This window comes from Rhinopithecus roxellana, chromosome 14 (genome assembly GCF_007565055.1).
Source record: "Rhinopithecus roxellana isolate Shanxi Qingling chromosome 14, ASM756505v1, whole genome shotgun sequence".
In the NCBI taxonomy this organism is placed as follows: Eukaryota; Metazoa; Chordata; class Mammalia; order Primates; family Cercopithecidae; genus Rhinopithecus; species Rhinopithecus roxellana.
In genome coordinates, this window is record NC_044562.1 from 118,892,630 (window position 1) to 118,918,167 (window position 25,538).

The 25,538-nt window shown below is 37.8% G+C and overlaps 1 protein-coding gene across 5 annotated transcripts in view; it reads left to right on the forward strand.

Annotated features, from left to right (window-relative positions):
• The window catches only part of FMNL2 (formin like 2), a 317,675-nt gene that overhangs the window by 176,418 nt on the left and 115,719 nt on the right, over positions 1-25,538 (forward strand). For all 5 annotated transcript variants that reach the window (XM_010372898.2, XM_030916860.1, XM_010372899.2 and 2 more), the window contains exon 2: positions 12,234-12,317. In XM_010372898.2, the coding sequence (XP_010371200.2) occupies positions 12,234-12,317 (84 nt within the window). The remainder of the gene's footprint in view (positions 1-12,233; positions 12,318-25,538) is intronic.

Genomic DNA, 25,538 nt, shown 5'->3' on the forward strand with positions numbered 1-25,538 from the left:
TCTGGACCTCTTTTCTTTTCTCTTTTCTCTCTCCTCTCCTCTCCCCTCCCCTCCCCTCTCCTTCTTTTTTTGACAGGGTCTGTCTCTATTGCCCAGACTGGAGTGCAGTGGTACAATCATGAGTCAGTGCAGCCTCGAGCTCCTAGCTCAAGTGATCCTCCTGCCCCAGCCTCCTGAGTAGCTGGGACTATAAGCACATGCAGCCACACCTGGCTAATTTAAAAAGTATCTTTTTGTAGAGACGGGATCTCAGTATGTTGCGCAGGCTGGTCTCCAACTCCTGGACTCAAATGATCCTCCCACCTTAGCCCCCCAAAGTACTGGGATTACAGGCATAAGCCATGAGGCTCGGCCTTTCTGGAGCTTTTAAATATATATTTTTAACTTTACAGAGTTGAAGTAAACTCTGTTAGTATTTGTATAATATTTAACAACCATGTACAAATAGTTAATGACTAAATTTGACACTTGCTTTTCTGGTCCTAATTACTTATTTGTTTAAAAGGAGATTAAAGATCTTGGAGGGGAATGCCTTTTGTTCATTGAAATGCAGCTTGTGTGGCTGAGCAGAATTCTGTTAGACAATAATTATGCACCATCTGAATGCAAGATACTTTATTGGGGTACTATGCCTGTAAAGAGGACTAACAAATTCTTTTCCCTTCCAGGGACTTGGAGTTTTGTAAGGATAGAAAAAAAATTCAGTAAAATAGAATGTGATTGGTGGTCCCCTCAGAAAGATCTTGATGTTGTTGAGTTGCTCTTAATGTCAGTTGTTTTGGGAATTCTTCTATTTTTATGACATCCTAAGGAGTTTAACAGTTTAAAAAATTAAATATGAAGGTGTTCCCTTAGATATTATACTTGTTGGTTGTTGGTATTGACCATAAAAATACCAGCAACATTAAAGTATTACTTTAATACCAGGATATTGTACACACAGATGCAAACATTTACTTCATGGTCTTTTCCACTACCATGAGGGGTAAGAGCCAAAAGCTAAGTAGCAGGCTAAAGGAGTGCAAAGGAGGAGAAAACTAAGAGCAGAAAATTTAATCCACTTGTCATACACCAGAAGGCCTGCCACGCAAGACTTTCCAGCTTTCCTGCCTGTCTTGACTGGGCTTGTCTGGAGAGAGACTGTGGGTTTCTGGAAATGAGACCATTAAGACTGATAAACACGTGTTGTAGTGAAACCTTAAGTTGTCTCAGTGTTACTGTGTGTTTGGATAGTACAGAGCTTTGCTTCAGAACATGGCTCCTTCATGAGCTGATAGTTTTGTTTTTAGAATTTTTTGGTAATTTAATCTTAGGACATCATAACTTCAGGTATCTGAGTCTCTGTTTTTAATTCCTTTATGTATACACCTTGTTGCAGAAATGTGGGGTCCTCTGTTTAAGTGTATGATCAACATTTTGAGGAACCACCACACTGATTTCCATAGTAGGTGTACCATTTTATATTCCCAATAACAATAAACAAGGGTACCAGTTTTTCCAAATCCCTGCAACACTTATTCCGCCCCACCTTTTACAATTATTCTTTCACTTGTAAGGACCCTGTGATTATACTGGTTCCCACCAAGGTAATCCAGGATAATCTTCCCATCGCAAGGTTCTTAATCATTTCTGCAAATCACATTTTTAATATATAAGGAATATTCACAGGTTCCTGGGATAGAGATGAGGAAATCTTTGGGGGCCATTATTCTGCCTATGACAGCAAGTCTACCTTTGAAGTTGCAGCTGTTTGCAAATGAGGAGCCATGAATTTGAGGCTATAACTTTTGATCATAGTTATGGCAAAAATACTCATTTTTAAGACAAAAGCATAATCTTTCTCTTGTTATTTCAGAAAATGTGACCTTAGTTGAACATAAACTTAAACTCTTTTCTTCCTTTGGTGATCCTCATCATAAGATTGAATAGTATGAGGCTGTAACCTGGGCCAAGCTTGAGTATGGAATCCAGGTTCAGTAGTCATTTCCAGAGTGACTGCTGTGAAAGAGGAGAGGGAGACTAGCGATGATCTTAATGTCCTGAGAAGGGAATTACAGATATGGGAAAAGGGCTGGGGGAGAGTGAGGCCAGGATTTCAGGGCAGTGGGACAGGTGAATGATATACTGCTTCAGATCAGCAGGTGATACAGATTGCAGTCTCATGGCTTTCTTGTGGTGGAATCTTGATATCTAACATGTTACAATTTGAGTTTGACATCTTCAGTTATCAAAATGATTTTACTCTTCAGATCTTATCACATAGAAAGTTGACATTAAACAGTAAAATAAGAACACTTTCTCTGGATTTCGATGCATTTTGGTCTGTGCCAACAATCCTAGTATCTTAATATATTTGGCCTTATGTTGTCTAATGATTGCCCACGAAGGAGTTTTCTAGCATCTCAAGTGTGGCCTCTTGTGTAACTCCCTCATTCAGCACACAAATGTGTGGCTGCAGACATAACTCCTGGCATAGCAGTTAGCAGACAGTAGACGAAGAGTTGTTTGAACTCCAGAACATGTCAGGGAATCAGACAGCAGACCTCTAATGAAAATCAGATATGAAGTTTGAAAAAAATTGCATGAGTGATTCTTTCCAGTATTCTCTTTGTGTTTAAATGCAATAAGAACCTGTATTTCAGGGGCTGGCACTTTGGCCAGAGGAGGGATGTGTGGTTTTGGCATCTATTAGATGTTGAATCACTCAGCCAGTGATAGGGGGAGTAGTAGGAAAATGGGAGGCAGGAGAGCTTGTCCTTGACTGCCATAGCTGCACCCTTTTGTTCTGTGGACAAGATTGGCTCTCCCACCTAGCTTGGTCTCTACTGATGATAATCTGGCCTTGCAATTGAATAAATACTGTAAACATAAATATGCACATAATGAACTCCCTTTTTAATGAACTTCTGTTTATTTCCATTTAAAAAGGATGGCAACAGTGTGACAACTTTAAAACAGTAGATAATTCACATGAGATTTGGGGAATTCATTTTTGTCTGTTAGGTTGTGTTTACTGGTTTAAAAAATGGATGATTTTCTAGAGGTTCATAAATTAACAAAATGGGTGGTTTTATGTGAATGGAGCCCAAAATCAAGGAGCAGTGAAGACAGTGGAAGTGCTGGCACTTCTGGTATAAGAAAACTATAGTCAGGAAAAGATGGAGGTGCATTACAGTTGCAAATTTCAATGTGCCGATTACTTTACATGCATTATCTGATTTATCTTCTCAAATTTATGTATGTGTGTATTCACACACATGCACAAACACCCCCAACAGATGGAAGTGATCCTTCTTTCATGATAAAAGAGAAATAATAGCAGACATGTTGGCCTGAGTTCTGTTTAACAGCTTTATTGAGATATAATAGATACATAAAAATGGTATATATTAAACTGCATAACCTGATGTATTGATATACAGTTTTGTGTTGCTTAACAACGGAGACGGGTTCTGAGAAATGCGTCATTAGGCAATTTCATCGTTGTGTGAACACCATAGAGAAATGATCACCACATAGAGACATGATCGTGACAATCAAGCTAATTAATATATCCATCATCTCTCAAGGTTTCCATTTCCTCCTTTTTTAGTGTGTGTGGTGAGGACTTAAGATTTACCCTCTTAGCAAATGTTAAGTATACAATACAGTGTTGTTAACTAGAGTCACCATGCTATACATTAGATCTTTAGAATTTATTCATCCTGCCTGACTGAAACTTGACCAGGATCTCTTCATGTCCCCCTGGGCCTGAAGTCTTTGCTCTGCCATTGGTAATAAACAGTTCTATAAACTTAGACAAATGCTTTCACCTTTTTAAGTCTGTTGGGTCACCTATAAAAGACAGAACAGAACAAATGTATCACAAGCTTCTCTTCTAGCTCTGTACTTTTGGATTATAAAAAACTTATGGAGGGGTCATAAGAAAGCAAGCCTTCTAAGAAAATAGACTACCTAAGATTGTGATTGAGAGATTAGAGGTATGTCTCATTACCACAGGTTCTCCAGAAAGGACAGCTTTCTAGTCAGCTTTTATTTCCGAGATGTTACTAGATTAGGGAGAGCCTAATTTCTCCCTTTGTGAACTTCACTGGCTACGGCAGTGATATTAATACCCTCAGTGATTCAATAAAAATAACAGTGACAATGAAAAATGACTGACTGGTGATTCACTTTGGGGAACTATTTGGCTGGCTGCCTGAGACCTGTGCCAGGAAAGAAGCTGAATAGATTTTAGCAGCATCCTCTAGGCTAGGAAGATAATAAAATTTAGGATGCCAGGTAGTTGTTTGGACCATGAATATAGGTCATGGAAGGAAATGGCTTTTAGGTGAGGGGAATGGATAGGCAGGTCATGTGCTGAATTTGCAGCCACCCTGCTGAGGCCCTCAGCTGCTGCAATTTTCAAGTGAACTCAGGAGAATTGGTACATTACTTAGTTCCAAGTGACTTAACTTGATGTCCCAATAATGGTATAAGGAAAAATGTCAATGTAGGAAGAGTTAACAGAGCAGGAGGAATCATTTACCTCATTTGATTTGAGGACCCCTTAAAGACTCACTTTTCCTAGATATTTCTTTGGCCAATGACTTCTCACTGCCATAGAGTAAGTTTGAAATTCTCTGGTTTGGTGTCCACACAAACTTGGTCTCACAGTACACACTCCTTACCTCCTGGTTTATTCTGTGTGACACACAGCCCTTTGCCTTCTCTTGTGTTCATGCCTTTGTTCATATCTTTCCTTTTACCTAAAATAATGAGAATAATATGAATAATACCATTTAACATACTGAGTACTTTCCGTGTACTTACTTTTGTACTATTTTATAGTAATCCTCCCATATCCGTGGGGGATACTTGTCAAGACCCTCAGTGGATATTTGAAACCTTATATAGTACTGAACCTAATATATACTATTGTTTTTCCTATATATACATACCTATGATAAAATTTAATTTATAAATTGGGCACATTGAGAAATTAGCAATAAGTAATCATAAAATAGGACTGTTATAACAATATACTATAATAAAAGTTTATATGAATGTGTTCTCTCTCTCTCTCACAAAATATCTTACTGTTCTCCACTAACCTATTTTGGGACCATGGTTGAACTCAGGGGACTGAAATAGCGAAATAACAGAAAGCAAAATCATAGATGTGGGTGAGGCTACTGTACATACATTATCAAATTTAATTTTGCCCAAACTCTATGATGCAGGTAGTAACATTACCAGCATCCTCATCACCATCATGATGCTCATCACTACCACGGTGATCATTTCCATGTCACAAGTGAGGAAGCTGAGATGTCGTATAAATAACTTAACTGAGAGGACACTCTAAATGAGTGGTAGAGTAATGATTGCAGCCCAGGTGGCCCATCTCCAAAGCCCAAACATTAGAAACCATATTGTGCCATTTAAGGCCATTCTTTACCATCCTCCCCACACATCCAGGCTCAATGCTTAGTATTTTCTACTTTCCATAACAAAAAGTAATGGCTCCTTCTCTGAGGTTCTGTCGTATTATTTGACATGCTCTGTTTTATATTTGTGTATTCATCTTCTTTCCTTCTGCTTCACTGATGCCTCATCAAAGCCTGAGTTTACCATGTATTTGTAGTCTCACCTTGATTCGTTATTTGACAGTTTATTAAGTATATATTGATTTGACACTGTACTTTGCTATCTATATTCAGCCCAGTCAGTTTTTTGGCTCCAGTTTATATTTTTCAACATCTTAAAATACTTCTGTTAAAATGCCAGTATCTTATATGAAAATATTAATATCACGCATTTTCACCTTCACTTTTCATGCTAATGACTTTATCTGGTTATTTAAGTGGAATTGTAGGATTGCTTAGTTCAGACAAGTCATATTTTAGAAACACTGTAGTTTAAGTGTCATGGAAGGGGGATGATCATACAGACCTCTATTCTGAGTGCTGGCTTTGCCGCCTACCTCATGCGTGGAGGAATTACTTAACCTCCTTGTCCTCCAGTTTCCTTCTCTGTTAAATGGAAAAGATAATACCTGCTTGTCAGGATTATAAGACAGACTAAATTGGATAATGCATGCAAAGAGCCTAAGTGCCTGAGACATATCGGTCCATCAAATATGGTACGTCTTGTTGTTTTTGACCCTTGATTTCGATTCTGATCTTCAATTTTGAATTACATTTACTGGCTTCTTCGACTGTGGGGTGTTTAATAATTTCATTTGCTTTAGGATTCAAATAGTGTGGTTTAAGATCACCAGTAGAGTCAGGATTAGAATCTAGCTAGTCTAATTCCAGAGCTCGACTAGTAAAAACTAATAAATTAGTAAATCCTTGCTCGTACTGCCTCATTAGAATTCATTGTGCTGCCCAACCATCCAGTTGCAATCCATCCCATTTCCTTTTTTGTAGCAACAAGTAATGGCTCTGGGGAAGGGGACATGGGGAGTTGTTGTTTGATGGGTACAAAGTTTGTTTTGCAAAATGGAAAAGTTCTAGAGATCTGTTGCACAACAATATTAATATAGTTATAAACACTAAAGTATAAACTTAAAAATGGTTATGAGGGTAAATTTTATATTACATGTTTTCTACAATAACTGAAAATTTCTTTTTTAATGACTCCTTTTGAGTTGCTGTAAACTTTTGTATCTTTATTTAAGAGCTCTAAAAGATTGTCTAAGACATTTATTTTGTGACATGATTTTCCCTGCTTCCATAAGAAGCACTACTTGCAAAGTCCATGTTTTTTCTCTCTAAGCAAGTGGTTATATAGAAGAGTTCCTGTTATAAAATCTGGTGACTGAATGCTTGTGAGTTTTAATTTAGCGACTCTAAGGACAGAGATATATTACATAAGGGGTATTTCATACTGTTCACTTTCCCTCCCGTGTGTCTCCATGTCACTGTGGGTTTCTAAGTATGAGCCTTGAGGATGTTTGGGTAAAAGAAGTATTTTACAAGTTTGCATTATTACCATGAAACCAGGTCAGGAGCTGATATCAGAATACTCTGTATTGCTACCACATAGATCTATTTGGTTGTGAATGATTTAGGCACCATCATTCTGTTCTGTGTTGTGTATGATAATCTGTGGGTGTAACTTGAGATGTATAGGCTACCATAGATTCTTCTTCACCAGAATTGCTTTCTTTATAAAGTACTCAGGAATTTTGGCATATTCTAGTTTTCTTTATTTTGTAGTTATAATTTCTATTTTCAAAAGGTTCTGAGGTGGAAAACACACTTAAAGACAAATTAAGATTGTACAGTTACAGATAAAACCAGAGTAGAGACCATACATGTAACTACCACTTGGAATAGATACCAATCTGAATCAACTGGCAACAAAACAAAGTTCAGATTTATGGTTTATTATATGTGGCAGAAGACGCTCATTTTTCTTTTCAGGAAAATGTTGCTAGAATTGAAGATTTTTTTCCCCCATGAATTTTTTTTTGGAAAATAATAAGCAACAGATATTATCATGGAATGATGTTTTACAAGAAACCGAAATGCTGTTCAGTGTGTAGACATTGTTAATAGCTAAAGTATAAATCCGAATTCGTTAAGGATATTTGCAGGCTGGGCAGTATGGCTGAGTTTGTTTGCTCTTCAGTATTTAACAACACGTTTAATGCCTACTGTTTGCCATACTGTGCCATACATTGGTGATTAAGAAGAACAACAAAAATTGTTCTTGAAGTACTCAGTCCAGTGGGAAATTTAGGTAAGCAAACAGATTGTTAGGGTGCAGTGTATTAGGTGTTATATTAGAGACATGTAAACAGTGCTGTTAGAGCCCAGTGAGAGAGGGTATGTCTTGCTGGAGTAGTTGGGGGAAGGTTCTAATGATAAATGACATTTGAATTGATTCTTAAAGTTTGCCAGGTTGAGAGTGGAAAGAAAGGAACATTTTTTACAGAAATAATACTCTTGGATAATCTAAGTTATTTTAGCTAGGAACTTGTACAATCTAGAAAAATGATAATTAACATGCACTGAACTTTTCAATTCAAATATCATATGTCTTCCATCGACCTTTGGCAATACTTGCAGGCAGTTACTTCGTGATTAAATTGTCTCAGATGCCTACAGTGTGGATATTCTGGTATATGGTCAAAGCCCAGGAAATATGTTGGATGGAACAATGGATGAAAGGAAGTAAAGGAGAGCCCTATGTCACAGATATCACTAAGTGTGGGTGAGGCAGAGTTGTCACCATTTTAGGAAAACTTGGAAATTGATTGATATTTTCAGCCAAATAGATGAGCAGTTCATTTTTATAAAGGTAGCAAAGGGACCTGGAGATAGAGCCAATATTTTCCTCACAAAGTAACTTGGACTCATGAATTACTTGCTCAAACATTTAGCTTGGACTCCAGAGTCTTGCCCTGTACAGCACAAGAGGAATGAGTTCCCTTGAAAGAAGTTTCAAAGCAGTTATTACCAGCTAATCACAACATCCCTGGACTTTAACCAGACCTCTGTAGAGTGTCTGATTTTAAATAGAACTGCTTCCTCGTGGTCCTTATGGAATTACTAAGCTGGACAATGTATGTCTGAGTAGCTCAGAGGCTTGACTCATGGAAGGGGTTATTTTAGATGCCTGGTGAATGATTACCCAGTGGAGTTTTAGTTTGGATGTATTGATATTGCACTGTTACTTCTGACAATAACTAATCATGCTCAAAAAGACTTCTTAAGTCTCTTCTTGTTCAGAGATTCAGACCTTTGTTTTGACCTCCAGAATCATGTATCTGCCTGCCCACTTGAGAGTTCTCCTGGTTATCTCATAACTATGTCAGACCTAAAACAGTCAATATTTATAAATCTTATTCTTCACCAACTCCTCCAGATTTATTTTGCCTTTTGTTATGTGCCCCTCTTATTAACTGTACCCGCATTCACTTAGTGACCTAAGCTTAGAAACAAGGTATAAATCCTCCCCAGCCCTTAAGTCTAACCAATCAGTTTCATTTCATATTTCTGACATTTGTCCACCTTTCTTCATTCAACGTGCCATCGACCCCATCTAAGCTGCCATCATTCACTTGAACTGCTTAGTCCTGGCCTCGTACTGGCTCCCTGCTTTTGCTGTTTCTAATCTGTTCTCTGCATAGCACCTATTGTTATCTTTGAAAAACAACTTCATTATGTTATTTATCTGCTTGAAAGCCTTCAGTGGCTTCCCGTGGCACTTTAGATACAATAAAATATATTGACCCTGGCCTGCATGTCTAGGCATGATATGACTTTGACTCACGTTTCCAACTTCATCTTTTTCTCATTCCTTCTCTTTTACTTTCTCTCTGGCTCTTCTGACTTTTTTCAGTTCCTTAAATGTGGAGAGCTAATTCCTGCCTTTGAGGCTTCCCTTATTCACTGTGCCCAGTGTGCTTTCGTCCGCCCTCTGCCTGGCCAATCCTTCTCATTTATTGGGACTCATTTGTTACTTTTTCCTGAGAAGTTTTTCCAGACTGTCTAATCTAAGACTACCCTCTGATAACCTCTCTCAAGCCTTACCAGAGTTTAAAAAGCTTTGTTTGTTTCATACGTGTCTCCGGACCATAACACAGTTCTCTCTGGGGACCGGGTCTGTTTGGATTCCCACCCAGCATGTTGCACAGGGCTTGTACAGGGGCAGTGCCCCATAAACATTTGTTGAACGAAATACTATTTAATCAAAATAAGAGTTATCTGGAAGGGGCATCTTGCCTTTCTCTTTGCAGAAAACGACAGAGCCTGCGTGTAATTCCTGTGGCGATGTTTGCCAAGTGCTTCCACAGGAATGTCCAGTAGAGTACTAATAGAAGGTCATAAGCTATTGCCATTTTGCTCTCCTGCAAAAAAAGCTTGGTAGCATCTTCAGAGTTTGTCCTTGGGAGCCTAACAGACTAGGTTTAGGTCCTGTCTTTGTTCCTGTAAAGCTGTGCAACCTTGAGGAAGTTAAACAAATTCTCCCAGGTCTATTTCCCTATATATTAAATGGAGAAGATTGTATCTATCCCACATGCTTGTTATGCGTATTAACTGAGATTACGTATGCAAAGTGCTAAATGTAGTGCTTGGCACCTTGTAGGAGTTCAGGCATTCTTTTTCTTATTCCCTTTATATCTCGAGATTAATGAGGACTCAAGAGGAAAAGAACTCATTTAACTTATAATCTTGTTGTTCTTACTTAATGCGTAATCATACTTGGGGCACTAACGTGAAGGTCAACACAAGTTTAAGAGGAAAACCTCCTTCTCTGGAGTGCAAATAAGCAATGATGGACTGACCATTTACCAGTAAATAACATTAGACTTCCTCAGAAAGATACATGTGAAATTCACCTTTGCCTTATCCCAGGAGTTATTTTTTAACATTGTCAAATTGTAATAACTAATAATTACAAATAGATTTTTTCCATTGTAGTTCAAGTAGATATTCCATGAAGATAGACCATATGAAAACATTTTCCCATATTAGATGTTTCTATATCTAAGAAGTGTTGGCAGTACCATTGAAAACTCTTTATAAAGTCCAAAGCTCTTCAAAGTAATTGTCAAGTTGCGGGGGGGCAATTAAAATATTAAATATTTTAGGCTAGGCACAGTGGCTCCTGCCTGTAATCCCAGCACTTTGGGAGACTGAGGCAGGCAGATCACCTGCAGTCAGGAGTTGAAGACCAGCTTGGCCAACATGGTGAAACCCCGTCCCTATTAAGAATACAAAAATTAGTCAGACATGGTGGTGAGCTCCTGTAATCCCAGCTACTTGGGAGACTGAGGCAGGAGAATCACTTGAACCCGGGAAGCAGGGTGAGCCGGGATCGCGCCATTGCACTCCAGCCTGGGCAACAGGAGTGAAACCCCATCTCAAAAATAAATAAATAAATAAATAAATAAATAAATAAATAAATAAATAAATAAATATTTTAAAGACAGGTTATTGTAAAATCTGATGGATTAGACTCAAATAGGTGGTAGATATACTTAGGGCATACCAATCTAGATGTTAGATTGAGTTTAAAGGAAAATGCTTGGGTTAATTTATCATAATCAGTGGTTGATTCTCTATCTTTAAGTCAGGACAGCACACTCACCTTTGCCTCTATTAAACTTATTTCACCCTATAACATGAGACAATAGCCATAACCAGGGGAATTGTTTCTCCCTAAGCCAAGTCCTTCAGAGAGCTTGGAGCTTGAGCATTGAACATTCAAGACCTTTGCATTTGTCTGCTTGAATATTGCCCGAGATAAGGGACCACATTGTCTATTTAGGGAAAGGTATGACAGTGTTGATGCCAGGGGATAGACAGGATGATAAATAGATGTAATACTTTAATTGACTACTTAGCTCAGTTGTTTAGCGCATGAGAACTTTGGGGAGGCCAAAAGATTAGATCTGAATTCTTTCTGAGGCTCTCTTACTCTGCCATGGTCTTTTGCCAAAGACCTTACCTTGCAGCCAAATGTAGTATCTTAAAAATGTGTATGATTGGTCATTTGGGACATTAGATTCATGATATGTGAAAGTACCCGGAAAAAATCCATGACCAGCACTACAGAAGGTGTGCTGTGTTAAGAAGGGGGTTTATGTGAGTGCTGATGTCTGGACATCTCAATTGGCTCATGATTAATTTCCTACTGCAAACTCACCTTCATAAACCAATATAAGCTAAACTGAGAGTTGTGGTTATTAATGTTGACATAAATGTTAACATGTGTCCTCAAGAATACTGTCATCTCACAGAAGGGACAAAGAATAGTTGCGTCATTGTCTTGTTTTTTGTTCTTTTCCTTGTAGTTGTTTATCAAAGTTGAGTATAATTTGAATCTGTCAGTGGTTCTGGTCATTGAGTTCTCTTTTGGTGTTTTCTGTTTTGTGTCTGGTGGGGCTACAGTGCTTTACAAAGAAAATGGATACCTTCTGAACTTTTTGTTAAGTAGAAAGGGAGTCTGCCAAAGAGACAAGGCATCACCTTTGCTAAAATGCAAGTCTGATTGTTCAAAGCAGATCATCTCACATGTCCCAACATAGAACTTCAGAGTTTCCCATCTTTCATCCAACCAGTTTGATGTTTAAGTGATTTCTGTGGGTGTTTTGTTTTGATCAGATACTAGGAATTGAGAGAAAGTAATGAAAAAACCATACTGGTATTAATTGGTCTGCCTGCAAGTTACCAATTTGGAAGCCTGCTGTGGAATGTGACATCTTTTCTCCTCTCTCTCTTTTTTTTTAATAGAATGCTATGAACCTACCTCCTGACAAAGCCAGGTTACTGCGGCAGTATGACAATGAGAAAAAATGGGAACTGATTTGTGATCAGGTAAGAAACAGTGACACTTTCTTTTATGAAAAAAGGAATGAAAGAAGAGATCCAGTGTGAATTTTATGGTATATCAATTATATCATGATTGAAAAACAAGATATTTGCTTCTGCAACAGAGATAGGAAAAAAAAGAGAAGAGAACTTCAGAGAAATAACGATATGTTTGTGTGGATCTTCTTTGGATCCCAGTTTGAATAAGCTAATTATTAAAAAGACTTCCTGAGAAAATTGGGAATATTTGATTAGTGACTGAGATGATTCCAAGAAATTATTGTTGATTTTGTTTGATCGTAAAGTACATAGAATAATACTGGGCACATAGCAGGTGCCTCTAAACTTGTGTGGCTGCCTCTGTTGCTGCTGAAGGGCTCAGATATTAAATATTGTGACCGTTATTGTTTTTATTTTCAACTTGTGCTCAAAAGATTCAGGGAAAGTTATATCAAATCGATATGGTTTGGCTGTGTCCCCACCCAAATCTCATCTTGAATTCCCACATGTTATGAGAGGAACCCAGTAGGAGGTAATTGAATTATGGGGGCAATAATTGAATTATTTCCCAGGCTGCTGTTCTCATGATAGTGAGTAAGTCTCATGAGATCTGATGGTTATCTTAAGGGGGAGTTTTCCTGCACGAGCTCTTTTCTCTTGTCTGCCTCCATGAGACATGCCTTTCACCTTCATGATTGTGAGGCTTCCCCAGCCACATGGAACTGTGAGTTCTCCATTAAATATCTTCCCTTTGTAAATTGCCCAGTCTCAGGTATGTCTTTATCAGCAGTGCAAAAACAGATTAATACACAAATATATCATTATCTGTTATCCAAACATACTTTACGGTTTGAATAGCAGTTATATGATGCTGTCAGAAAAAGCTTCAGCTATACATTTCCAGTCTAAAAATATTAATGCAAATCTTATTTGTGAAGGCTTAAAATGATGACTGTGGGGTGGTGTTGATATCTAACATAACAGGACACCCCTGGGCCCCAGTGCTGTGTGCACACAAATATTGATTTTACTTCTTGGATACAAATACTAATTTTACTGCTTCTTAAGCATGTAACATGGATATAGTATATGTTAGGATATATGTTATAGGAAAAGTACACAAAGTAATAGATAATGTTAAAGAAATTGATTTCCAAAAGAAACTATATGAATATGTGTGTGAGGACCTGTAGAGAAATTATTTCAGGTTTCAGTTCCATGAAAAATTACCATATGGACATGGTGAATCATGGAACTGGTCATTGTTTTCCTTGGTTGCTAAGATGCTCAGAGCCAGATTTGTGGCCTGAGCCACAAATTTGGTATAAATGGTTGTAAGAGACCATTTATACCAAGTACACAGTACTTCAATGACATATGTTTTACCAACCTCATCCATGGCTTCATCTAAGTATTCCTGCCTGCATTTTCCCTCCACACTGATTTCCTCACTGAAAAAAAAACTTATATGAAGTTGTAAACATTTGTAAATTATCATTTTGAACAAGATAAATATAAATATATCAGCATTACTGGTGAACAAAGATTATTCCTGCATTGATAACTAAACTGAAATGTTCTCTATGCTATAGGCATTGTATAAATTGGTGCATTGAACCTTTTCTGCTTCTTTCTAAGGAAGCAAATATGGAGTGTCACAATAAATGCTTTCTCATGACCTGACTTTATCATGAAGTGGCACTTCATTATTTAATTTGGGGCATCAGCTTTTTCATACTTCTGTATGATTGCATTAGTCTATCACTTGGTTTTATAAGTATTTAAGTGTATTTTCCTCAAGAGTAAGTTCCCTTAGGATATGGGCCTCTAACAACTTGCTTCGTGCTTGAAAACGTGCTTATTGAAAACATGTTGAATGAAGGAAATAATAGCTAATATGGAAGACAGTGGAGAGGAAGCTTGCATTATTCGCAGAAGGGAGAAAGCAGTTAAAAGAGGTGGCCTGGAAGACTAAGCAGAAGTTTACTGTTTCCATATCCTTCTCACCTTCCTCTACCTGTCAGTGTGGTTTGTTTTTGGTAAAGGAAAAACAATTCACTGCTCATTTCTCGGAATTGTTTTAAAGAGAGAAGGATGCCATTTTTAAATGTAATAATTCAGTGGTACTAAATACATTCACGTTGAAGATAAATATTTCTTAATATGACAGATGCTGTTAGGAATAGAGAATAAATTCCAGAAATTCTGTCCCAAATTTAACCAAATTAAGATTAAATCCCAAAGAGCTTTCTATAGTAACAATATTGCAGAAATGCCTCTTCATCCTTTCCTGGCTCATTGCATAAATATAAAGATGACGTGAGCTTCTAGTGGGTCTCAAAGGTTAAGGTAAAATGGGAGACATGTCTAACTAATTCTGGAGGGAGTGGAGCTATGGAAGCCACAGAAGAGAGACATCTCTCCTGGATTTTGGGTGCAGTGAGGTGTATCCCGGTGTACCCATTTCTGTTTTATAGTAGGTGAACAGAGTTCCCATGAAGACATTATGAATTTAAGGACCCTGTGGGGAGACAGAGGCAAATTTTGTAGTGTGAACGTAGAAAACTGGAAATGTCAGGTTCCTTTGATAACTGCAAATAAAACCCCTGAAGCTCCTTAGCTGTAAGAGCTCTTTCAGTGGTATTTCCACTTATGGAAAGAGAGAAAGTCCCTTAATCTCACTTGCGCCTCAATTTTTGGTACAGACCCTGTGCTGCATGTTTTGGTTTTGGGGCTTTCGCCATTTCCCGCAAGTTTAGAGCTCTTAGCACAGTGGGTACTATGGATAAATGCTGGTTTGGGGGGTTAGAGATCCTGGATGAATTTAGACTTTTAGATCATTTATATCTGGAAGAGTTGTTAGAGACCATTTATCCCAAGCCACTCTGACTACTTTTTCTATTGAAAAAGTTCACACATGCTTGTCCAAGAAAGCATGTGGAGGAGCATGTGGAGTGAAGTGCAAGTCCCTTCGCCTTTCCTATCTGTTCCCCAAGCCCCTTATTTTATAGATGATGAAACTGAGGTTCATAGAGCGTAAACGACTAGGCCAATGCTAGGGTCACCCAGATAGTGAAACGAGAACATCTATTTCCAAACTCGACTCACAAGCTTTTTGTTGCCTGTTATCCCAGGGATCTGGAAACAAGCCCTTGAAGCAAAAATTATAGTAGGTAAGGGTTTCTCACCCAGGTTTTGTATGTGGCTGCTCAAGTAATTTAGGGAGTGCCTATAGAGCTTACAGGTTGTGGGTTCATAACTGTGCCTCTGCTGGATGATCAAGTGGAAGTGGTTAGTCAAAGATTTCAGGACATTGGAGGTGACTAATGCGATGGGTGTAGATCCCACCAACATATAATCCAGTCCGGAAGCTGTTAGAGGTGCCATCCCTAAGCTGGGTTATAAAACCTTCCTTCAGTGTTTGCTGGTGCTGAGGGTGTGATTGGTTATTTTCTGTGGTGATTTGGCATGGGTGGACCTTGCCTTCTGATGGCTGGCTGTTGCTTGGCATAGTATCCTTGGGGAAGGGACCAAGGGAAGGGTGAGACATGGAAAATCTCCCCTTTCTTTACTTGTATAAAGTGATGGGAAGAAGCAGATTAAAAAACAAAACAAAAGATGAGCGTGAAGAGGTGGTAGGAAATTGTAGCCACTTAGACTCAGTTTCCTGTGATAAGCATTTCAGGGAGGTCAGACTGCATCTCTCCAGGCTTGGCATGGGTCCTGATCTAGGGAAGGCGAAGCCAGAGCTGAGTCAGGCCAGTGGCGCTAAGAAATCTCATTACTCCTGTTGTGAGAGGTGATCTCTTGTCTTTTTCAACACAGCTGACCCATACCATATACATGTATTTAATCATTAAGAATATAATTATTTTTTAAACCCTTTACTTGTGGTGTAATACTATTTCTTTAAAAAAGAAAAGCAGGTTTCTTACTGGAGAACTTGCCTCAATATTTAAGCCAGTTTGCCATTGGAATTAAATTTCCTAAAAAATTAAAGAGCAAATATATCTCCATGGTTTTTAGTGTTGGTTATTATTATTATTTTTTAATGTTCATGTTTTTGTGAGCCAGTTAAAGCTCTTCCCTGCCTAATAAGCAAATACTACAGAATCCTGATAAATTATTTCCCGTGGGCCATTCCAGGTAAAGAGGGCTTGTCCTTGGAGCACCAGGGGTAATAAATGCATAGTGACAGTGGTGGCATTTTTATAGCCTACTTCGGTGTTGGTGGCTGCTATGTTAGAGTCATTTGAGCAAGCGTAGGAAGAGCAGAGACAGTGGTGAAGAAACTGAAGGAAAAGATGGTGATGCCAGCAATAACCTTTCCATGCCCCTTTTCCTCCTTTTTGCTCCTAGACTTCAGACGTAGTCTGCCTTTTAGCCCCTATTTCCCAAGTTGCAGGCTTTGATTATACATTTAGCTACGCTCACTCCTTTCTGGCTTCTCACTTCCAGTTGCTGGGCTAGCAGATAGCCACTTCTCCTTCTCCTTCTCCTCCCTTCCTTCTATCCTCTGACTAACTGACATGTTTACTATACTTAATATGTTAAATTGGTTATATTTTTACCATGTTTCCATAATTCTGTGGTATGTTTAAATGCTGTTTTAAAATTATTAGTTTTTTATGATCTGTTTAATTCTTTTCAAATTTTGTCTTTTGACCCTTAGTTTTCTCTTACCATTTTGGTATCTGATCTTCCCCCTCTATACATTCATTCTTTTGGTTGTGCATAGTCAGATTTTTTGTTTGGTATTTGTTTTTTTTTTAAAAATCAGTATGCACCTTATAAAAATTTTCTCTTGTATTCAAATAAGGTCATCACAATTAAAATGAATAGTAATTTCTTAGTATCTCCTGTTGCCCGGTTTATTGTTCTCAATTTTCCTTTGATAACTGCAAATAAAACCCCTGAAGCTCCTTAGCTGTAAGAGCTCTTTCAGTGGTATTTCCACTTATGGAAAGAGAGAAAGTCCCTTAATCTCACTTGCGCCTCAATTTTTGGTACAGACCCTGTGCTGCATGTTTTGGTTTTGGGGCTTTCGCCATTTCCCGCAAGTTTAGAGCTCTTAGCACAGTGGGTACTATGGATAAATGCTGGTTTGGGGGGTTAGAGATCCTGGATGAATTTAGACTTTTAGATCATTTATATCTGGAAGGGTTGTTAGAGACCATTTATCCCAAGCCACTCTGACTACTTTTTCTATTGAAAAAGTTCACACATGCTTGTCCAAGAAAGCATGTGGAGGAGCATGTGGAGTGAAGTGCAAGTCCCTTCGCCTTTCCTATCTGTTCCCCAAGCCCCTTATTTTATAGATGATGAAACTGAGGTTCATAGAGCGTAAACGACTAGGCCAATGCTAGGGTCACCCAGATAGTGAAACGAGAACATCTGTTTCCAAACTCACAAGCTTTTTCATTTGTTGCCTGTTATCCCAGGGATCTGGAAACAAGCCCTTGAAGCAAAAATTATAGTAGGTAAGGGTTTCTCACCAAGGTTTTGTATGTGGCTGCTCAAGTGATTTAGGGAGTGTCTTAGCTCCTGAATTTCCTGTTACCTAGAAGTTAGATTTAAAGGCATTACAGATTGATGTTGAACATCTTTGTCAAGAATATCATAGAAAAATAATGTCTGCTTGTCCCGTCATTAAATAAGTTTGGCCAATGACAAGTTGATGGCCCCATTGTGTAACTGTGTTTTCCCCTTATGTTGGAGAGAATTCTGTTTGGTGTTACTCTGACACCATATATACGTCCAGTTACCTATCAACCTTGTACCTAATGGGTTTGAAACCAATTGACAATCTTTTGCTGAATCAGTTTCATTACAAATTGGAAAAAGATGATTTTCTAATCTCTCTTTCCTTCTATTAATACATTAAGCTAGTAACTAGAGCTTTTCAACTGGGTCTTGGTTTATCCTGGAATGTAATTATTCCTGGAATTTTTCCCCTCAATTGCCATTTTTTAAAGTAGAATTTGGATTAATAGATACCACAAAAGATGACCAGTGGGTTTTCTCTGGCCTCCTTTTTTGAGTATCACTATGAACTCATGAATTTTCATGGATTCAATCATGTTTCAATCAATGTGATATTATTTTTGAGGCTCATATGATCACTTCTTTGATCTGTGGGAATCCCTTGGTGCTGGTTCTTGTGTCCTTTTCACACGACCCTATTAATCCTTGAGAGCTTGTTTTATGGTATGAAACGTATCTTCTTTGTATCTTAACTTGTATCTTCTTTGCCCAGGCCTAGGATAAGTCATTTCTCCGATGATCCCTTTTCTTTTTAGAGGGAGATAGTATTAGAGATGAGCAAGTGTGTGCAAAATGTTTTCACAGCTGCTGAGTGACTTTGCTTCTTAATGTAAGTTTTTAGACCTTAAAAATACACGTCCAAAAATTATGAATTCAATATTTTCAAATCAATTTTCATTAATTTGCTTAATCTCTTTGATTTTATAGTTACCTTTCTTTTACAATGAAATGTTTGATTCCTAACAGTTATATAATTATTTACCTTTTTCTGTCATATAAAAACTTTCAAAACAATACGAGTATCATTACTACCTAAAACATTACTAACTAAATTACTGACTGTAGTATAAGGTTTTTTGTAGCTTTCTGTGCACCAAACGATAGGGTAACGAATAGATACTATCTTAGTGTCCTATGGCTGCCATAACAAATTACTGCACATTTGGTGGCTTACAATAACAGAAGTGTGTTCTCTCACAGACCTGGAGACCAGAAGTCTGAAATCAGGCTGTTTACGGGGCCTTGTTCCCTCCCAAGGCCCTAAAGGAGATTCCTTCCTTTCCTCTCCTTCCTTCTGGTGACTGGGCATTCTTTGGCTTGTGTCTGTGTAAATCCAATCTCTGCCTCCATCCTTACCTGGCCTTCTCTTCTCTCTGTCTTCTCTTGTCTTTTATAAGAACAGTTACTGGATTTAGGGCCTACATGGATAATCTGGGATGATCACATCTTGAGATCCTTAACCTCATGACATCTGCAAATACCCTTTTTCCACAAGTGGTTATTATACTCACTGGTGGTTGGGGGAGGAGGTTAGGACATGGCCATATCTTTTGGGGGTCACCGTTCAACCCACTACAGACACTAAGATATATAATGATTCACATAGTAGATTTTAATTTACATAATCAGGTTAGATATTGTTGGTCATTGGGGGTCAAATTCTACACAATCAGGGACCCAGGTGAGGCTATTTTCAACACACAGCTTCCGCTTCACCCTGGGAATCATCTCTTTCCAAACAAAGGGAGAAAGAACATGCAGGTGCACACCTGGGAAGTCTCTGGGACAGGCCTGGAATTGGCACACATCACCTACACTCTTATTTTGTTGACAAGGACCTGCAAAAAAGGATGAGAAATGGAGACTAGCTGAGCACCCAGAGGGAGAAGAAAATGTTTACTAAACAGCGACTGCTAGTCTCTGCCACGATTACCGATTTTGATAGTCTTACGGTTCATTTGTTTTAGGTTGTATTCAGTATTAAAACTTGCCCTTATGTATTCATTAATTTATTCATTGACTAGGCATTTAGTTGTCTAGGCGAGGGAAAGGAAAGAGTGAGGTGAGACATGGAGTGTGGGTCTGAGTTTTCCTTATAAGTGAGGGAAAAGACTCCAAATGGTTGGTAGTACCAATTTGTTTGTCCCAAGTTCCAGCAATGTACCAGACAAGAATTGATTGTGGGATGTGGTTATTTTTGCCACACCTCAGAAAAATAAAAAGGGGTATTTTGTGTCTGCTTTCTTCTGCTTGAGTTTTTGAAGGGACTGTTCGTTTTCTTACGCTCTCCAAACCTGAGGAAAGGCACTGAGTTAATTGATGTTGAAAAGAAGTCAGGTTTCTTTTCATTTCCTTCCTAAAAGCAGTTTCCTTTCCGTTAAGACTCACTCCACGTCTCTGATTCTTTGATTCTAAAACACTGGAAAGCAATCAAATAGCAGATGCCAACTCTTTGTATGTTGAGCTCTTGGAGTTTTGGAAAGTTGGGTCTGAACCTAGAAGTGAATTTACATTACATCTTTCCTCCTCTTGGCCTATAGCTTTCATAGTGGAGAGAAAAGTGCTGGCCTACACCCTACAGAGACTGAAGTAGGGGGAGAGACAAAGGGAGAAAGGTAGTAAAAAGAGGAGAGGAAACAATTATTGTTTTAAAACTGTCCTTTTTGGTTGCTTGATAGAAATACTCTGTCAGAAATGCTGTTTGGTATTCGTTGTCAGAGCTGGACATCGAGGGCTTAGTCTCGTTTGAAATGTGTAGGCTTTAGAAGGAGCAAGATAAGTGGGGGGAAAAAAAGAAAAGAAACTTTTAGGTTGTATTTTGCCAAAATGTATATCACAGTGCCTGCCTTCCTGCCTGGTAATACAAATGGAATTATAGATCCTCCACTCCCACCCCACCTTTTAAAAACGACTTAATTGCCTGAGCTGGCTTAGACTAAGTGGTTGTCTTGTTTGAAGCAAAGTTTATCATATGAATGACTTTTATAAACTTGGGGACACTGAGGTTGATCTTTGACACTATCTTTTAGAAAATCATTGCTAAGCAAATTAAAATGATTTATTAAGGCAGGTTAGCTAAGAATTTCTACCAAGTGATACAGATACTATTTTATTTCATTTTTAACAGTTGGCCATTTGACTCATCATCTTTGCTTGTGGAAGGCTGCTGTTGCTCACCTTTCACACACACACACACACACACACACACACACACACACACACACATAAAGTCAAATGACTTTCTAGAAGTTGTACAGCAAGTGCTTGAGCTGAAACTAAAACTGAAGTCTACTGATGCCTGATTCTGGAAAATTTTATGTTTAAAAAAGTTTTTTGAGAAAACCACCATACAATTGTAGCCTCTTCACCGTCAAGCAATTAAATGATTAACTTCACCTTGTGAAGAGTGATGTGCTAGATGCTATGACCATCATGCTTCAGAAAATATTATGCCGAATGTTTCAAAACAAGGTTGAAAAAAGATTAAGACATACACTTAAAAGCAAACTGTAAAAGACTAAATATATAATGGAACACCCTCAGCCCAGATACATACTCTTTCCTGGTTGCCTGCAGTGTTCTTGATGAACTTTCAAGGAAAGAAAGAGTTTAAAAGAAGTCATTTTCTAAAGTCATTGGGGAAATTGAGGTGTTTACAGTCTTTATCCCTGCTGCAGTAGTAAAACATTTGTTTAGGTAGCAGAAATACAAGGTAAATTGGTTTAAATTTCTAATGATACTGTAAGTATTTGGTAGTACGGGAAGATAGGAGGAAAACTAATTAGAAATATGGTTTGGGTTTTGTAAGAAACAGCTATACATAGGGCAAAGACTGTGTATAACCTCCACAAACATGGTGGATACTAGCTGTGGATGAGTCCAAGGCTTGTAGCAGCACCTTCAGGTACTAGAAATATCATTATACAGATGTTTCTTACCCGTAAAACCTCTGTTGGTTCTCTTCACAATCAGTTTGACCACAGCCACTCAGTTATTGATATATGTACCCATATTTTCTGTTAGAGTATAACTTCAAGTCAGTCTAAAACCCTAGAAGATGAACACATCTAGCAGGTTAGGTGTGTGCTTATATATCTTTGTCTTCATCAGTGACCCATTTAGAGGGACCTTCTATGCCTATCCTTAGATCCTATTTGAAAGCTTGGCTTAGTAACTGATTTTGACCATGTGGGTCAAAGATTGAAACTATTGTTTGCTTAATCATGGGATCTGAAGATGAAAAGAAAGAATGTGGGGTTTATTAGAAGGGGTGTTTGTGTTTATTATGCTAAATGTAAAATTAAGATGTAAGATCTTTTTTTTCCTGTTGAAACAGAGTCTTGCTCTGTCACCCAGGCTGGAGTGCGGTGCTGCGATGTCTGCTTATTGCAACCTCCCCCTCCTGGGTTCAAGTGATCCTCCTGCCTCAGCTTCCCGAGTAGCTGGGACTACAGGCGCCCAATACCACGCCCAGCTAATTTTTGTAGTTTTAGTAGAGACAGGGTTTTGCCATGTTGGCCAGGCTGGTCTTGAACTCCTGGCCTCAGGTGATCCCAAAGTGCTGGGATTACAGGTGTGAGCCACTGTACCCGACCTAAGATATAAGATCTAAGGGGAAAGCATACAGTGGGATCACTGGAGCCTGGGTTTAAGATGTGGGTCTTCAAGTTTATTAGCATATGTTGCTTTAGTTTTTATGTTTTAGAAGGAGAATATTTATATATCTAGGAGAATGGGATGTGGTTTAGGGGTGGGGTGAGGTACAGAAGTTGGATCAAGGTAGTGAATTAAGCAAATATGAAATGACAGTGAAGTCATATTAATGATTTGAGGTATGGAGGTACATTTGGAGCCTGATTAAAAAACTGTGATGCAATTACCTTAATTTTTAATTCTTTAAATAGAATTATGAATGATATGTTTTTGAAATAGTAAAACTAAGGTTTATAGGATCCCTTAGAGTACTTTATTTCCTGCAAAAGTATTAATTGACAAAGATGAATATTTGGCTTGTGTCTGGTGCATGTCTTTCATTAGGGCGAGGTAAACTTTTTCAAGAGAGTTGTGCTCAGTAACAAGGTAAATAAATATATCTAAAATTACTTTGATAAACTTTTTAATTATTTTTGTTGAGGTCTAATTTATATATAATAATGTTCACCAGTTGTGTTTTCCAAAGTGGCTAGACCATTTTGCATTCTTACCAGCGATGTAATAGAGTCCCTGTTGCTCCAAATCCTATCAACCCTTGGTATTGTCAGTCTTTTAAAATTCTAGCCATTTTTATGGGCATATGGCAGTATCTCACTGTGGTTTTCATTTGCATTTCCCTAATGACTGATGATGTTGAGCATCTTTTTATGTGCCTGTTTGACATTTTTATATCTTTGTTGAAGGATCCGCTCTGTTCAAATCTTTTGCCTATTTTAATTTTTTTTTTTTTTTTTTTTTGAGATGGAGTCTCATTCTCTTGCCCAGACTGGAGTGGAGTGGCATGATCTTGGCTCAAACCTCTGTTTCCTGGGTTCAAGTGATTCTCCTGCCTCAGTCTCCCAAGTAGCCAGGATTACAGGCATGCACCACCATGCCCAGCTAATTTTTGTATTTTTAGTAGAGACAGGGTTTCACCGTGTTGGCCAGACTGGTCTCGAACTCCTGACCTCAAGTGATCCACCTGCCTTGGCCTCCCGAAGAGCTGGGATTACAGGTGTGAGCCACTGTACCTGGCCTCTTTTGCCTATTTTTAAAAAGTGAGTTATTTGTCTTAGCTGTAGAAGTTTTAAACAATATTCTGGATACAAGTCTTTATCAAACAAATACTTCGCAAATATTTCATTAGTTTTTGTCTCACTTTTTAGTATTTATAACAGTATCTTCTGAAGAACAAAAGTTTTTCTGATGAAATTGAATTTACTTTTTAAGTGGTTCATGCATTTTGTTTCCTAAGAAATTTTTTGTCTACCGTCAGGTCACAGAGATTATCTCATATGTTTTCTTCTGGAAATTTTACAGTTTTGGTCCTTATATTTTAGTGTATAATCTATTTTGATATATGGGATGAGTTAAGGGTGGAGTTACACTTTTTCCTCATATCTATTCATCCATCTATGCTTCTATATTTATCTATCTGCACCTCCAACTGTTTCGCACAATTTATTTAATAGACTGTTCTTGTTTCATGAATTGCCTTGGTATCTTTGAAAACCAATTGGCCATATACATGTGGGTCTATTTTTGTGTTCTCTATTCTGTTCTACGCATCTATATTTTTATTTTTATGCCAATATGTCTTTGGTTTGATTACTGTCTTGAAATCAGGTAGTGTCAATTCTCCAACTTTTTCTTTTGCTAAATTATTTTGGCTATTCTGGTTCCTTTGCATTTTAATATAAATTTTAGAATCAGTTTGTCAGTTTCTAAGAAAAAGCTTCCAGGATTTTGGCAGAACATGCATTGACTCTGTAGATCAATTTCAGTAGAATTGACCTTTATACAATATTGACTCTTCTGATCTATGAACATGGTATCTCTATTGATTTAGGTGTTTTTAATATCTTGCAGGAATTTTTTGACATTTCTAGTAGTATACAGGTCTTACACATATTTTAAATTTATCTCTAAATATCATGATTTTGGGTGCTATTTTAAGGGATATATTTTTAAAATGTTTCCAATTTTTTGTTCCTAGAGAAATATTGTTTTTGTACAACCTCCCACCACTTCATTTATGCCTTTGTAGAGAGAGATGGTTTATATTATATCATCGTACTTATCAAAACCCAGTTTTATAATTAAACACTATTTTATGGCTTCTGTAATAGAAACAACTGCCTTGGATAAAAGTTGAAGTTGAGTATTCTCAGCTTGGTTCCTGTGTTTAAATCTGTCCCTACATTAAGTAAAAGCAAGTGGTAAGGGTAGGATGATTAAGATCTGATGAATTTCTCTTACTTTCAATTATTCTGTTCACAAGTATACTTTCTTTCCATGTATCAGACACTTCCCACCACTTACTGATTTTAGTGGAAAGTAGCTTCTAGCTCCTCCCATGCTACTTGCTTTAAAGTTTCACTGACAAAACTTACCACCTTAGTAAATATTCCAGTTCAGTTTGATTCAGCTAGCACCTGTTGAAGTTGTGATAATTATACTCACAGTTTGTACATTGTTTGAATTGAGGCCAATGGAGTTTTAGAGAAGCAGTTAATTTAACTGTAGTCAGAAAAGCAATTCTTAAAATTGGAGCTTGTAATTTTTAAAAAATTCTTGAGTAATTGAAAAATATTAGTGCTCTTGAATTGCCTAATGGTTTCTACAAGAACTTTTAAGGCTTACTTTGTCTGTTTTTGTTTTTTTTTTCTGATCAGATTTTGAACTCTGATCTCTCCCAACCCCCTATGTTTTATTTGTATGATACGTGACCATCTCTGGGGACTCTGAAAGATCATCTGTACTTTCTTTTTGTTTGAAAGGCATTCCTAAGTAAGAGGAGTAGGATTAAAGAAACCTACTCAATATTACAGATTAGAAAATGAGTTATAGGATGTTTTGGTCAGGAGAGACTCATTGGACTAGAAGAAATTCTTGCTAGTCTAAATAAAAGAAAGCATTTGGAAAAGTCTCATCAGAGGTTATTTTCAGTCTGAGAGCTGTAATGGAACACTTGGAAAGTTGTCCTCTCCT